The 16,975-nt window shown below is 41.7% G+C and overlaps 1 protein-coding gene across 1 annotated transcript in view; it reads right to left on the bottom strand.

Annotated features, from left to right (window-relative positions):
• MYOM3 (myomesin 3) overlaps nucleotides 1-16,975 on the bottom strand; it is a 77,651-nt gene extending 60,676 nt beyond the window's left edge. The window contains exons 1-5 of the mRNA XM_074305849.1: nucleotides 16,888-16,975; nucleotides 11,441-11,560; nucleotides 10,345-10,422; nucleotides 9,092-9,251; nucleotides 6,195-6,352 (exon numbers count right to left, since the gene is read on the bottom strand). Of these exons, the coding sequence (XP_074161950.1) occupies nucleotides 6,195-6,352; nucleotides 9,092-9,251; nucleotides 10,345-10,422; nucleotides 11,441-11,547 (503 nt within the window). The 5' untranslated portion in view covers nucleotides 11,548-11,560; nucleotides 16,888-16,975. The remainder of the gene's footprint in view (nucleotides 1-6,194; nucleotides 6,353-9,091; nucleotides 9,252-10,344; nucleotides 10,423-11,440; nucleotides 11,561-16,887) is intronic.

Here is a 16,975-nt window from a genome sequence, read left to right as displayed (position 1 = left end):
TTAAAAATTTTACAATTTAAAAATTGGGAGTAGCACATCTGTGGTGCTCCAGATAGGAAAAATTTGATGATTAGCTGGAACTCTGTCTTCCCAGAAATCAGCCAGAGTCAGGATAATCAAAAGTCTTTATTCTTGGTCTTTTGAGGTCGAGGTCAGGGGATTAGATCTAGCAATCTCCACACCTCCTTCCTCTCTCTCCACCGGCCAGGAGAATGCCTCAGTTTCCTCCTCCTACTCCACCCACACATGTCACTTCCCCTCCTTTATCCACACCCCCAATCCAGCCAGCACCGAATAGTTGGGGAGGGTCATCCTTCAAACATGTTAATAGAAAATTGTCCAATTGGCAATTAGTCTCACGTGCTCCGTTATCCAAGTGCATTGCTCAGTTCTAGCCCTTTACAATGATTAGTTTGTAGAGTTAACTTTTATTTTTTTATGACACTTCTTTAGAAGTGGGAGTAATTCACAAATGTTTGCAATTCTTTTTTACAATTTTAATCTGCATTAACATCTTTTCCATCATTTTCGTAATTCTAGATAATCAGCAAATCAATAAATCAAGTCTTAACTTATAACATTAGCTGAGCTCAAGTTTACTATAGCACTCCTCTGCCAGTATACGTCCAAGGTGGGGCTTGAACGGAAGGCTTCCTGGCACTGAGGTCAACCCTCCCTCCATATAAATCTTGGAACAGTTGGGAGGTCACCTGCAATTTAGGCAAGAATCTCAATTGTTACTGAAAATTATTGAAGCCTTACTCTAAGATTTCCAAGTAAACAGAAATGTATTTTTGAAATGTGGTAGATGAATTGAGGAATGTAATATATGCTCTTTTTCTTTTTTTATGTATTGCATGCTGATATAAGAAATCATTTGGCAGATTGTCTAGCTTAGTAAATGGAAAAGCATCTAAGGTGTGGAGAAACCACAATCCTGACCATTCTTTGGTTCTCTAGAAAGCCCCTGAGAAGGCAGGCTTTGCTTCCATGGTATAAACCATTTTCCCCAGCCATCCAAATCCCAATATCATAGGGGAGCCGAGGTCAAGATTTTTAGAAAAGTTTCATTTTTAATAATCTGTCCAAGACCCCTCAAGGAGATAGGAGTTACTAGAAATAGGAGTGGGGATATAAACAAGTTGCAAATGGAGGCAGGAGTTCATGAACTGAGTTCTTGAGACAAACTGAGATCCACTCTCTGACTCTGGATCTTATGCCATTCCCAGGCCACCTGCTCTGCATCCTCAGTCACTGCTTCCTACCCAACGCCTCTCCCTAGCCCACGGAACTGTTGTGTCTAATGCATGTTCTTGTGGCTCAAAGAAACAAATCCCTTCCCTTCCTGACCCATCTACCTTCCTGGGGAGCTTTGACTGGATAGAAATCACAAGAAAGCACAATCCATTGTGTTGCTGGGGCAACAGTCTGACTCCCTGGATGATGGGCAAGTCAAGGATGCCTATACTCAGTAAAGAACTCATCTGAATAATAGAGTATTATGAGCTGGGTGTACCCCTTCAAGCAGGGATTCTTAACTTTCTGTGTTTTTCATGGTCTGATGAAATCTAACTCAATTATGGTTTATTGCCAACATTCATAAGTGAAGGACACACTAAATTTTGATTATTTTTCAAATTCACATTCAAGTTCACAGATCTCCTAAAATCTCTCCACAGACCCCTTTGGGGGTCTGTGAACCCCCGATTAAGAATCCCTAAATTAGATGATGGGCATTCAAATCCTACCTCTGAGATTTATTACTTTTGTGAAATTAAGCAAATTAATTAATCCCTCTGAGCCTCATTTTCTTTATCTGTAAAACGAGTGGATTGGATTAAATGGCTTTTGAGATCTCTCCAAGCTCTAGATCTAATAAAATACTATTTTAGGAGGTCCCTGTCTCAAAGGGTGATATAAGGCTGAAATGAGGTCACAGATAGGAGATACTTAGAAGACCTTTAAGGGTTTTCTAAAAGCTGATTGTTATTATGGTCACTATTCTTTTAAAAAAATTTTCTGGTGATATATGTATATTAACTTTTAAACACACATTTCTTTATGAATCATATTGAGAAAGAAAAATTAAAACAAAAGGGAAAAACCATGAGAGGAAAAGAAACATGAAAAAAAGTGAATATAGAGTTCTGTTTCTGAATGCAGAGGGCGTCTTCTATCCAAAGTTTATTGGGATTGCCTTGGAACACTGAACCACTGAGAAGAACTAAGTCTTTCACAGTTGATCATTGCATGATCTTGTTGTTATTGTGTACAGTGTATTCCTGATTCTGCTTATTTCACTCAGCATCAGTTCATGTAAATCTCTCCAGGCCTTTCTAAAATCAGCTTGTTCATCATTTTTTATAGAACAATAATATTCCATGACTTTCATAAACTATAACTTATTTAGCCATTTCCCAATGGCTTGACGGCCACTATTCTAATATAGGCCATTTCTACCAGTTCAGAAACTAAGGCCAAAAGAGCCGAAATACTTTATATTCATAGAATCTAGAATTGTAAATGAACTCATGAATTACTTTGTCCACTCATCTTATTTTACAGATGGGGAAAGATGATTAGAAGAAGAAAGCGGCTTGTCTATGGACATCTATGTCTCAGAAATGGCTGAATTGGGAGCAGCTCCTATTACCTCAAGCTGTCTTGGGACTCTTAGAAAATAACCTGGTGAAGATTTGGATTGACACAACCTTGTTTCCATTGATACTGACCATTTGAGATGATACATAGAAAGCCTTTTTTGTAAATATAAAGCGCTGTATAATGGATGATACTGATGCTGATGTCTGCAACAGATTCCCATTTCTACTCTCTTGTCAGTCCATCCTGCATATTACACTAGTGGAATTCCTTTAAACGTAAAGCATATCATGTCACTCCTTTTTTCACAAATTTTCGGTGGCTCTCCATTACCTCCTGACCAAACTTCAGACTCCTTTGCTTAACGATCGAGGCTCCCTGTATCTCGGGCCACACTAATTTTTCCAGCTTTTCCTTTCCTCCATTCAGTCTGTACGTTAGCCAGACAGGTATGTTCTCTGTCCCTGAAACTTGCGGCTGGCTCTTCACCCTCTGTCCTCCGCTGGTACTATTACCCAGGTTTGCCATGCCCTCTGAGCCCCTCTTTATCTGCTGAATTCCCAGCCTTTCTTCAAAAGTGTTTCCTGATCTCCATTAATGCTGTTACCTTCCTTCCTTTTATCCTACCTAGATCCTGTTTGTACATATGTATGTAGTTTCTTCCATTATTTTGTGAGCTAGCTGAGGGAAGGAATTGGCTTCCCCCTTCTTGTATTCCCACTGGTACATAGTTGTTGTCCATTGGCTTTTCAATTGTGTCTGATTCTTCATGATCCAATTTGGAATTTTCTTGGCAAAGATATAAAGTGGCTTGCCATTTCAGCTCATTGTTACAGATGAGGAAACTGAGGCAAGCAGTGCCCAAGGTCACACATTTAGTAAGGGTCTGAGGCCAGACTGGAAGAGATCTGAAGATGAATCATCCTGATTCCGGGCTTAGCATCCTATCTTATTAAATGCAAATTGACTGACAGACATACATCATCACTTCCAGGAAGGCTGCCTTGCTGGCCCCAGGTCAATAACTACCTTAGCCTTAAACTTCCTGTCCCATTTGTATCTCTCTAATGAACTGATAGAGGAGCGGTATGGGGTAATGATGGAAAGCCTCTGACCTTTTTGCTATTGTTGTTGTTCTCACAATGCTTATGCACACAGTAGGTGCTTAATAAATGCTTGTTAAATGAATGATCTATCAAGATCACTGTGTCTAGTTTGCAGAAAAAGAAACTGAGATCAAGAGAATGGAAGTGTTTTATAGTAGAATCTGGAGTTGTAAATGAATTTATAAATTATTTTATCCACTCATTTTACAGGTGAGGAGAGTAATAATTAGAGAAGAAAAGTGTCTTGTCTATGAATATCCATTTCTCAGCAAAGGCTGAGCTAGGTTTCCTGGCATTATTTATCTCAAGCTGTTTCTGCATGACTCTCTAGGAAGTTGGGGGCAATTACCAGAATGGGAACCCCCCTCTTTTAGCTCCCTGTCTGGGAATCTACTGAAGCTCCTATTAAGATCCTTTAGAACTACTTTGTTTCCCATAATACCCAAAGATGGGAACGTAATTTTCTGTGTCCAGACCTGGTAAAGACATCTCCGGGGCTCCTGAGTCACTCCCATTTGGCCGTGGGCACAATCTTGGACCCGAGCCAGGAATCTTGCTGCATGTGTTGTAGCAACTAAGTTGTCAGAAACAGCCCCTCTCATAATAAGCTTCCAGGAGACGCCCTTGGCTTTTGGCCACAGGATTGGGAGGGAGCCAGGTTTGGTTGCCAGGATCCAGGCAGCTGAGAGGGGGGTGCTGCTGTTCCCTACTCCCACCCACGAGAGCATCAGCTCACACGTGGAGAAGAACAAAGTCAAGAAAGATCACCAGCCCAGCAACAGGAGCTATCCTGACGTGCAATGGGCTGACTCAGGACGTGTCCGGCTCCCCTTTACTGGCCTGCAAGCACAGACTGAATGTCTACTTAAGTTATACTAGGAATTTTTTTCCAGGTATGGATTGATCTGTTCTTCAGACTTTTACGGTCTATGAGTCATTCTCATGATAGCCCCGTGAAATGGACAGGTCACAGGGAAATGTGGTGTCCTGGACAGCGATGACCACAGATTTAAAACTGGAAGCAGCTCTGAGTCAGAGGATTATGAATTTGGAACAGAATAGGGAGACTGAAGCCCAGAAAGTGATTTGTTGACATTTCCCACAGTAGAGTGGGGAACAGAGATGGAGATTTGAACCCAGGACCCCCATTTCCAAATTCGGTCCTGTGCCATGGTGTCCCGGCCCCACTGTCTCCTCCAAATTGCTTCCCTCTTGGCTTTCCCCATCTCTAACGGGGATGCCCAGCTCTGAACAGCTGTGTGAGGGCCCTCCAGAATCATATTTTTATGATCCTCTGCCCCATAGAGAGCTGGCTGAGAAGGAGCTAAGAATATCTTTATAGAGAGCCGCCTGGAGCCAGTTTTGTCCCCAGCAGTTGCCTTAGGGAACTCTCTATTTCTGAGCCTTGGGCAGCTGGTCCAGCGAGACCTGTGGAACCACAGGCTAAGATTCTGAGGCTCACTGGGTCACACGTGGAGAGTTAGAAGAGACCATCTGATCTAACCCATTTACAGATAAGGAAACCGAGGCTTAGAGGTGAGATTTGTCCAATGTCACACAGCTAGTAAGTTTCAAACTCAGATCTTTCAACACTAGCCTTCTCTCCATTGGACTGCACTGCTAGTTCCAGCTCCACCTGAGTTCTTTTAGAGCAAAGCTTCTTAAGTTGTAAGTGGTGACCCCATAAGGGATCATGTAACTAAATGTGAGGGTCAGGAAATTATGATTTGCTGTGAGTATATGGTTGATTTTTACAGTTATTTTATATCCCTATATATTTGGAATTGAATAAAAATTTCGAGTGAAAAGAGGTTAAGGGTGGGAAAATCCTGGTTTAGAGCAAGGATTTTTAACCTGAGGCTCACAGATCCCTCAAGAGGCCTGGAGGTGGTTTTCAGAGGGCCTGTGAACTTGGATGAAAAAAACCCAAAACAACTTGTATCTTTATTTTCAGTAACCATTAACTGAAATTTAGCATTTCCTTCAATGATTTAAAGACAATCTTCCTAGAGGAGGTACAAAGGCTGCATGAGAATGCCAAAGAGATCCAACCAAAAATGGCTAAAATCTAGGAGAATGAAGGCTCCTATTCATAAGAGCGGAACGTCATGAGATTTAGAGCTAGAAGGAGCCATCTTTTTTCCAGCATTCATTTTGCAAAGGAAAAAACTGAAGGTGGGATAGAGTAAGTGAACTTGTTGAAATTCATAAGAGGTAGTAATAAAAAAGTCAGAATCAGAACCTCTGCCTTTTCATTCCATATAGAATATTAGCCCAAGCCTATGAGACTGAGACCCAGAGCATTGGAAAACGTCACAGTTTGGATTCTTGTCTTGCTGCTTCCCCCAGCATGGAGACTCAGAGAGAGTGAGCATCTGACCTAAGGTTGCTCAGCACAGAATCAGGATTAGAACTCATTCCCCGAACAAATGAGCTCCATGTATCCCTTCCTCTAGCTCCAACATATACACACTCACTGTTACTTACCAGGTGACCTGAGGCGGAGGAGATGCATACACAGTACAGATCAACAAAACAGATTCATTTTCCCAGATTGTGTGGGAGCGGAGAGGGATCCAGAAGAAAGGACCCCGGCTGGAGCATAGCTCCCTCAATTCTTTAGCCTCACGGATCTTGTCTTCTGTCTAGAAATGTTGGGGAGTAGAGAGAAAGAAGAGAGCCTGTGACTCCTGCAGCCCATGGTCAGCAATCCTGTATACTGTCTCACTTAGCATAGTTCCTGGTACACAGTAGGCACTTAACTGATTATCTCCACTCTTTTCTCTATTATCTCTTCTTGTTCCCTTCATCTGTACCATTCCTTCCACATCACTCTCATGATTTTTCCTCACTCCATCTTTTTTAAAATTAGTATTGTCTTTTCCCCCAATTATGTTAAAAACAATTGTTATATTATTTAAAATTTTTTTGAGTTCCAAATTCTTTTCCTTTTTTCCTCTCTGCTCTCAAAATGATAAGCAATTTAACATAGGTTATACATATGCACATGTATATATGTATACAATGTATAACATACAATTGCAATGTTAGTTATGTTGTGAAAGAAAACACAGGAAAAATAACTTCAAGAAAAATAAAGAAAAAAAAATTTCCCTTCCTTCCTATCCTCCCTCCTCCCTCAAAATGGTAGGCAATTTGACATAGGTTTCATATATAATATATATAATATATAATTTCAATGTTAGTCACATTGTGAAAGAAAACACGGACAAAAAACTCCAAGAAAAAATAAAGAAAAAAGGATGCTTGATAAACATTCAGACTCCCATCAGTTCTTTCTCTGGAGGTGGATAGCAATTTTTATCCTGTCCTTCAGAATTGTCTTAGATTGCTGTGTTTCTGAGAATAGCTAAGGAAGTCATACTTGATCATCACACAGTGTTGCTCTTACTGTTTACAATGTCCTCCTGGGTCTGTTCATTTCACTTTGTATCAGTTCATGTAAATCTTTCCCGTTCTACCTTTCTAAAGAGAATGGAAGTATCCTTTGGTAGAAAGAATATTGGACTAGGAAGCCCATCCCAACTCTCTAGTCTGAGGTCCCTTTTAGTTTTCATGGTCTGTGTCCTAAAAACTCCTCTCAGCTCTCCCATTATTTGTTCTAAGGTTCCTCTGGATCTCATATTCTGTTTCCATCTCCTCTATCCAACTCAAATACCAGGGACCTCTGGAGCAAATGCTCAGAGACAGCCTCTTCCCAGATTCCCCATTTCCTACACACTTGTCCTCTCAGATGTCAAGGCTCACGAACTCCAAAAGAGCTGGAGGAATCGTTAGAGGCAATCTAATTCCACTATCTAATTTCACTGATGAGAAAACGGAGCCTAGGACCTGGGAAGTAATACACCCAAAGTTATAGAGTTCATGGGAAAGCCAGTCCTAAAAACCATTTGCTTGGTGGAGCCAGAAGCTGGCTAGATTTTTTTTGAAGGAATATAGAATTACACAGCAAAAGCTACAAAAATACTTCATGTTAGATCCCAGTGTGATGTTTATATCCTAGAGAAGTTAATGATAGGAAGAAAAGGCCCATCCCTGTAAAAGTATTCCCAACTATATTATATGTGGTTGCAAAAATACCAAACCCAAAGAACAACTATGTGAGGAAATGGTTGAATAAAGGGTATATATGAATATAATGGGATTTCATGTAGAAGCTATAGGGCAATATGGACAAAACTTGAAATGGGACGGAGTGAAGCAGAGTTGAACAGTGTGCCATGGGAAGAGGATTTTGAAAGACTTTTAAGTCTGAAGACATGGCTTCTGATCCAGGCTCTATCATTTCCATTTGTGTGATCTTGGAAAAGTCCCTTGACTATTCTATGTCTCTGTTTCCTTATCTGTCAAATGAGGGTATTAGAAGAAATGAATTTAAAGTTTTAAGTCTCTGTTCATTGCTTCTAGCTCTTGGGATCCCTAATTTTCTCCAATACTCAGTTCTGCTGCCCCCCATACAACATCTTTCCTGACTCCCACGCAGTGTGGGTAGCTCTTTTTTCCTCTTAAAATGATTTTCTCCTTATGTATAAAGTGTTTATTTCCTTATGTATATGTTATCCCCTCCCCCAAGTAGAATAGGAACTCCTTGAAGATGGATTCTTCCTTTTTTGTACCATTAGTGCCTAATACAATGCCCTCTATACAGTAGGTACTTAATAAATATTTGCTTGCTTGAATGGAAATCTTTGACCATATTTGAAACACATACATGAAATATAATTATGTAATCAATCAGCAAGCATTTATTAAGTGCCTATTTTATACCAGATGTGGAGACAGTATGGCAGAGTGGATAAGGGTTAGCCTGGAAGTCTTAAGTTCAAAATCTGTTGCTGATACAACAGGCTTTGTGACTTGGGCTCTTAACCACCTTTTCATGTCTCAGGCAACTCTCAAAAGACTCTAAGTGACAGAGTAGGTATCGTCTGCATTGGGAGAGGGAGGGAGCTTCTTATGCTGGTAAAGTGTCAGATTGGATAAAACAGACAGATGTGCAAGACATTGTGCTGAAGGCTAAAGATACAGAGAAGAAAGAAATGGCTCCTATTTATATGAAGCTTACATTCTGTCTGGGAAAATAATCTGAAAAGACATTCAAAAAACATAAATAGTAAATGGAAAGGTGACACAAATATGTAATATGACTCATTGATAAAGTTGGGATATGAGATCTTTGTTTCTTTGATCAGTAGAGAAATAATAGAAAGGTCTCCTCCAAACCCTATGCTTAACCCTATGAACTCTTTGAGAGGGACAGTACAGGCCCAGGGATGAAGAGATTTAGAGGTTTTATGCAGTCTTTCAGGCCAGAGCTCCAGGGGACCACAGAGCACCCTGTGGTCCTATGTTCCCCTTCTTACCCTGTGCCATAGCGCTTTCCGATCCACTCTCTCCCGAAGCATGCGGCAGATATTCAGGATGCTGATTTCAGTTTTCTCCCAGTCATTCCCAAAACCCACCCTCTTCTCACCACGTTTTTCCACTTCCAGGACAGAGACCTCACTCCTCAATTTGGCTTCCCTGGGAATGAGAAATGTTTCCATCTTAAATGTAATATCTAGTCCGCTCACGGTCTCAAACTGCCCCAAAGTCCATTCTATTTCTGTGGTTTTTTGAGGTTAATTGGGGGGAACCCCAATAGTCCTATTTGTCAACCTCATTCCTGTCCCTCAGTTGCCTTTTCTTCTCCTGTCCATTTAGCGAATTCCTCCCTATTTGTGAAGGCCCAATTCATTTCCAACCTCTTCTTTTTGAAGACTGTCCTGATCACCCCAATTTCTCTCTCTCTTTTCCTGGATTCCCATTACATGAATGGTCCAACCTCCTTAGCTGTCCACACATTCTGCTGCAAATTTAGCTTTTTATGTGCATGAGCAAGTAGAGTGGAAAGAACCCAGAATCTGGCATCAGAATTATCAAGTGTAAGTTTCTACCTATGGTATTTTGGGCATGTCATTACCTCCTCTGGCCAGTGACACACAGAAAGTCAGAGTTCAACAGAAGTCGGCTAGTCTAATATCTCCTTTTTAAAGCCCCTCCCAGCTCTGATATTCTCAGTTCTAAGGACCCTCCTAGATGCTCCAAATTCTGACATTCTTTACTCCAAAGACCCTCAAAGCTCTTATACTGTGTGTTCCAAGACTCTTCCTAGCTCTTAAATTTCATGTTCTAGGGAACCTTTTAGCTCTAAGATTCCAAGCTCTAAAAAATATTTTCCAATCTGATTTTTTATTCTAAGGCCTCTTCTTCCTCTAAAGCCTCTTCTTCCTCTAAGGCACCTTTTCCATCTAACATTGTTCCGTCAGATTCTTAATCCTAATCTTTTTTTCTTTACTTATAAGTATGTTCAGTTGATTAATCAATAGATCCCGGGATGATCACTGACAATGCTTTGATTTCTCTCTATATAAAATATATGTAAATCTTTTTATTTCTCTCTATTCCTACTCTCTATTCTTCCCCTCCCCATCTTCCCCAGGTATCTCTGTGAAAATCTTAACAATGATCCCTCCGCACACCCCAGAGTATGGAACTTCAGTGAGAAGGCAGGAAAAGACAGACAAATGACCCCTTTCCTGGGCCACTGATTCTCTGGAAGGTTAACCCAGCTCACCAGGATAGCTCTGTAGCAGTCAGGGCCAGGGCAGCTGCCATGGAATAATCCAGGGAGCTAAATTGTTCCTCTTCCTCACTGAGGAAAGAAAAAAAAAAAAGAAAATGAATAGGGCTGAGGAGAGAGAGAGCCAACTAGAGGGGTGGATGGTACTAGACATGTTTTTCTGGGAACCCAAATGGACTAGCTTATTTCAAAAGTCCTTTTCTGATCTAAATTCTATTATCCTGTGAGGTCTCTTTTTAATATAATTTTAACTACAAAATATATAAAGTAAGGAATAAATCTCATCTAAAACCCATAGTATTTTACAAAGAAGAACAGCAGAAATGTATAGACAATTAAGACACAAATGTTTAATTAGTATTTTTGTCTCAAGTTGGAAATGATGGTATATTTTTGTTATTCTCATGATCAGATTTAAAAAAAAAAACATTTCATACCTTCCTATGGTTTTATGTATTATTTTAAATGAATTGCAGTTTAAGGAATTGGTTTTTTTTTTTTTTTTTTTAATCATCTGCCCTCTCTCCCAACTCCAGTGCTTGAGAAAAAGGAGTGTCCCAGAGAAGGGACTGAATCTCTATAAAACTTGGGGCTCTCTGAAGCTAGGGGATCTGTCCTCTGCTTGCTCTGTGACACCCCATAGATCCCAACATGGGAGAAGGAAGAGGGAAAGCTGAAGCAAAGGGAGATTCATGGGCCCACTCCAGGAAGATAGTAGCACAATGAAAGAGAGCTTTCCTTTCTTCTCTCAGTTCTTTGTTCTCCCAAGACCTTGCCAGTTCCCCTCAGATCCCAAACACAGGCACAGACAATGGTAAAATCAGATGTGATCTCAGAGACTCACTTGGCAAACCTAAAGCCAATGATGGTACCCTCTCTCTAACATCGTCATTTTGGTCACTCTCTTCTGGACACTCTTCAGGTTGTCAGTGTCCATCCTAAAATGTGGGTCCCAGCACTGACACAGTAATATCACTGTGGGGCTGACCAGGGCAAAGGACTACGGGACTCTCAGCCCTCATGCATCTGGGAAATGCGGCCTTCAATCAACTTAGCTTAGGAGTTGTTCCTTCCCACAGCCACCCCTCACCTTGTGTGGAAGGTTCTTCTTTGGGTAGCAGAGGACATATGCAGACTCCGCTGCCTCTCTTCCTTCTGCTCCTCCTGACTTCTGTGTTCTAGGCGGTGTATCTCCATGTCGTCTACTAACCTTCAGGGAGAGATCAGAATACTCATAATGACCATGCTACACCCTGCCATGAAATAATGCTTTTCCATTTGTCTTCTCACAACACTCCTGCCTTTTTAAAATCTTGATTTTTTTTATTAGATTACTTTTCATTCTAAACAAATACCTCCTTTTCCCCTTCCTTTACCCAGCCCTTAAAATCTAAGCCATGGCAGGCTAAGTCATCCTTGTCACAAAGAATAAGAAAGAGAAAGGCACACAGAAAGACAAACAGAGAGAGAGAAAAAGAGAGAGACAGAGACAGAGAGAGACAAAGAGAGAGAGAGAGACAGAGAGACAGAGAGAGACAGAGAGAGAGACAGAGACAGAGAGAGACAAAGAGAAAGAGAGAAAGAGAAGAGAGACAGAGAGAGAGAGAAAGAGACAGAGAGACAGAGAGAGAGAGAAGAGAGAGAGAGAGAGAGAGAGAGAGAGAGAGAGAGAGAGAGAGAGAGAGAGAGAGAGAGAGAGAGAAGGAAGGTTTCCTCATCTGAGCTGGAGAAGGACATGGCAAACACTCCAGTATCTCTGCCAAGAAAATCCCAATGGGATCAGGGAGAGTCGTACATAAGCAAAAAGTGACTCATTAACAAAACTAACTAATGCAAGAGATTGAGCTTGATAAGTGCTTCTTAACTTGATTCAACATCAGCCAAATCAGACTCTATATACAATTTTTACTTCCATAATGCCCCTTCCCAACCTCTGAAAAGAATATCACAAATGTGCTGGAGTTGGGATGATTCTGCCTCTTTTATGGAGGGTGAGAAGCTAATTGAATTAATCAAACAGTAACCTCATTCTAAGCTTGCTATGTTTAGGCACTGTGCCAGGGTTTCAAAAACAAAATGTAAAGAATCCTTGCTCTCGAGGAGGGTATAATCTAGGTCCTCATGAAAAATAGGAAAGCAACAGCTGTCGTAGCCTTGGAAAGCCTGGGAAACACTCTGTTCTCTAAACATTCCATTATTCTTGTATAGGGAAAGGAACACTGAATGTCAAGTCAAAACTGGGTTCAAAAGCCATCAATTGGAGAACAAATTGGGATCCCTGAAAATTTTGAAAATGAATTTTGAAAAGAAAAAAGAAAATGTTGTAAGAAACATCAACATGATGAGGACCAATAGAGCAGCATGGAAAGCCTCTCCTGAACAAAGTGACATAAACAGAAGCAGGAAAACAATATCTCTAATGATTCCAACATCACTGAAAAAACCCTGCTAATATGGATTTCTGTGAAATTATAACTGGCCCCAAAGAGATGGTAAAGTGTACCCCCTTCTGTGTCTGCACATGGGGGAGACTATACATCCAGACACTGGCATATACCCTTAGCTTTGCTGAACTTTTCCCCTCTCCTTTTTTGTCATGAGGTGGTTTTAAGTGAGAGCAAGCATTTATTAAGCACCAATGTGCCAGACACTGTTCTAAGCACCATTATATGTGCTATTGGGGTATATTGGGATATGTGGGATATATGTGCTATTAGTATCCCCATTTTACAGGTGAGCAAACTGAAATAGGTGAAGTCCGTCATGCAGCTAAGTAAGCATTTGAGACTGGATTTGAACTCAGGACTTCTTGATTCCAGGCTCAACATCCACTGCCCCATCTAACTTGTCTCTGAAATATGAGAAAAAATGGGAACAAAGGTCACACAAAACCGAAAGAAATCAATTTTTAAATGTGTTTTTAAAGGCCTGCGTTCCAATCTTGGATCCATTACATACTGTAGACTTGAGGAAGCCATAGGATCATAGAATTCAAATTAGAAGGAACCTTAGAGGTAAATTTAGGTTGGCCTAATTATTGTACTGAAGAGGAGTCTGAGGTCCAGAGAGGTCAAGTGACTTAGATCACTCCTGTAGTAAAGAGCAAAATCTGGATTTGAACTCAGAGACTTTATCTGCGTACCCCACTCTCCACTATACCATCGCCTTCCCGAATATCATCTCTATGAATCGCTGCTTCTTGAGCTATAAAATGGGGACAGCGATTCTTACACCATCTCACCATGATTCTGAGGAGAGATTTGTAAACCTTAAGGAAGCTATCGTTACTAAAACATTGTTGTCATGAATGTCTGGGCCATTAGGGTGGTAGTGTGGAGCCTGGAGTCGGGAGTTCAAATCTGACCTCAGATCCTACTAGCTGTGTGACCCTGGGCAAGTCACGTGAATCCTGTTTTCCTCAGTTTCCCCATTTGTAAAATGAGCTGGCACTCCAGTGTAACCCAAATGGGATAACAAGGAGAAGGACGTGACTGAACCATGACTAGACCACAACACAAATATCTCCCTTGCTTCTACCTTCCATATCACAGTAGAGGGCAACCCAATCCTCCCATCTCCTGGACTCCCCACTCTCTTTCACCCCCATATCCAAGCTATTGCCAAGATTTGTCGATTGCACTTCCGCACCATCTCTCCAACGCACCCCCTTCTCTCTTCGGACACTTGTACATCCCTAATATTCTCAGTACCTATAGAACATCTTCTTGCCACAATAAGCACTTAATTTCAAATGCTTTTGATTGGTTGGTGATTCTATGAAGTTTAAAAAAACCACTTTCTTTCTAATGAAGCAGGAAATGCACATCTGATTATGCTCAGTTCGGAGATGAGAACTAAAGCTCTGAGCAGGTCAGGGCCCTCATCAGCCCTCACAGGTCTATGGCAATTGCCTGTTGGTAGGCCTGTCTGCCGCAGGGTCTCTCCCCACTCCAAACCCATCTTCCACTCAAACAACAAAATGTTTCTCCTAAATTGTAGGTGTGGCCAGCTCACCACTTCCCCCTACTCTGATGGTGTCCTGTTCCCTCCAGATTAAATGCTAAATCCTCCATTCCCTTTTCAAAAGTAAATGATGAATCCCGGAGCAGAGAGTTGCTGCAGCCTGGCAGGCCCTGTGGTGAAGGAGAAAGATTCATCTTTCTCTTCCTTGGGTCGGCCCTTTAGGGCCCCTTACAGCAGTGGTCTTCCATGGGGCATCGTGATGGGGAGTAAGAATTGTTCTCTTAGGCAGAGGGCCTCTGGGCCTGGAAGTCCATCCCTTTGACTCCATGCCCAGCTCTAGTGGAACAGATGAGCCTTTTCCCTTGGCCAAGGTGTCCATATGGCTTAGGGCCCGAATGGAGCAAGGAAACACTTATAGACTCATTTGATTAAATTCAACAGGCTCTTAAGTGGCTCCTTAAAATGCTGGAAGAAACATTAGCAGAGAATGTCCGAACTGGGCTGAAACTCAGAGGGCACGTGATCCTCTCCTCCCCTCCTGGTTTTACAGAATCTCAGGAGCCTTTTTTTTCCAGAAGGAAAAGGGTTATAGCTCTGGGCACCTGTCCTTCCCCCACCTCTGGTGCCTTTTGCCTGGATTCTCTCACTCTAATTAACAAGACAGGGACTGGCTCCCAGCCCTCAGCTCTCCCAACTGCCAACAGCAAGAGCTGGCTTAGGGGGAATGAGCCATCAATTTTTTTTTTAGGACTCTGACTGATGGCTGGGAGATTAAATTGGAGTAGGTTTGCAGTCTCTCTGCTCTCCTTCCTCTCCCTCTCCTGCCCTCCCAAGATTAAAGCCCCAATTCCTTTTGAATAGACCTTTCTTTAGGGGCCCCTTTTCAGAAACAGGAAGGGGGTGAGTTAGAGAAGGTATATCTCTGGAGAAAGTGGATAGGGCACCTGCTCAGAGCTTTGGGGTCCTCATCTATAAAACAGGCATAATCAGACATGCACTTCCTGCTTTGTTAGAAAGAAAGTATTTTTTGGTAAAATGTATGGAATTAAAAGTATTTGTTCAAGGGGCAGCTAGATGGTACAATGGATAGAGCACCAGCCCTGAAGTCAGGAGGACCTGAGTTCAAATCTGGTCTCAGACACTTAACACTTCCTAGCTGTGTGACCCTGGGCAAGTCACTTAACCCCAATTGCTTCAGGAAAAAAAAGTATTTGTTAAGTGCCTATTATGGCAAAATTCTGCTCTATAAGTATTGGGAATACAAAAACAGAAATGAAATAATTTCTGCCCCCAAGGGGATGACTTTTTTTTATCAAGTGAGACTATCTTCCAACTCTAAATTGAGACATTTATTAGCTGGGCAAGTACACTTCACCAGGTTTACCTCAGTTTCCTCTTTTGTAAAATGAGTTGGAGAAAGAAATGGTAAACTACTCCTATATCTTTGCCAAGAAAATTCCAAATAGGGTCACAAAGAGTTGGACATGGCTAAAGTGATTAAACAACAACTTGGTAGAGCCCAAATCCTGGGTGCTCACACCACATCTGGACTTTCTGCCCCATGTTTCTGCCCAGTTTTGCTGATGGAGATTGAAAACCAGACAAGTTAAGTGATTTGGCCAAAGTCATACTATGAGTTGATTACAGAACTGGAGCTGGAGCCCTGGGACCTTCCCCTCAGATACTCCTGTTTCTGAGAGATCAACTCTTCCCAGGTCCCAGCTACAACTCCATGAAATGCAAGGCTCTGGACTCAGGCCACAGCCCCAGTCACTGTCTTTTGAGTTAGGAGGGGAAATTAGAGCTTGGAGGGAATCTTACATATTGTCTAGCCCAACCTCTTTATTTTACTGAGGACCAGGTAAATTGAAGTAAATTGAAATGATTTACCCAGGATGTCTGAGCAAATAAATAAGTGAGCCAGCCTGGAGCGGAACCTCAAGTCCCTGGGGTGTGGAGGGTTCTTGGAACTGCCAACCTCCCTAACAACGGCTCCTGGGAGTTTGGGATGAAAGAGATCCTGAGGTTTCTCATCCTTTTCTCTAAACAAGCTCCAACTCAATTTTTGGATCCCACATCAATGTTCAGACAATTATTATTATTATTAATTACTATTATAATTATTGTTCATGTTTTAGAGTATTTTCTGGTTTGCAAAATGCTTTTCCTCACAAGTTCTGTGAGGCAAGAGATTTAAGTATTATTGTCCACCTGTTACAGATGAGGAAACGAGGCTTAAGAGAGATAAAGATATGTCCCTGGTTACACAGTTAGTTATAAGAGCTGGAACCATGCTGCTTCCCAGGGATCAATATAGGTGGGGGGTGACTAGGGATGTTCACAATACCCACAATGTATCTGGCTTGAGATCACTGCCATAGTTCTCAGATGGGCCAGATCCTTGTTCCCACATCCCCGTTCCCCCACATTTATCAAACATTCAAGCAGTCTAACAGTCCCAATGAAAAGAAATTGTTCCCGATGCATCGCCCCCTCAGAAAGCTTAGCTCTGGTAGAAAAGCTTTCCCTCTTGGGATACCCCAACATCCAACCAATTCCCAAAGTCTGACTCACGGAAGTCTCAGAATCGCTGAAAATTAGAAAAGAGAGGGAAATCTCGGTCTCTTCTCTTCTTGTCCACGGCGCAGGACAACAGTTGGGA

This window comes from Sminthopsis crassicaudata, chromosome 3 (assembly GCF_048593235.1).
Source record: "Sminthopsis crassicaudata isolate SCR6 chromosome 3, ASM4859323v1, whole genome shotgun sequence".
NCBI classification, from domain to species: domain Eukaryota; kingdom Metazoa; phylum Chordata; class Mammalia; order Dasyuromorphia; family Dasyuridae; genus Sminthopsis; species Sminthopsis crassicaudata.
The sequence above is the reverse complement of the archived record's forward strand: the minus strand, read 5'-3'. Positions and strand labels throughout refer to the sequence as shown.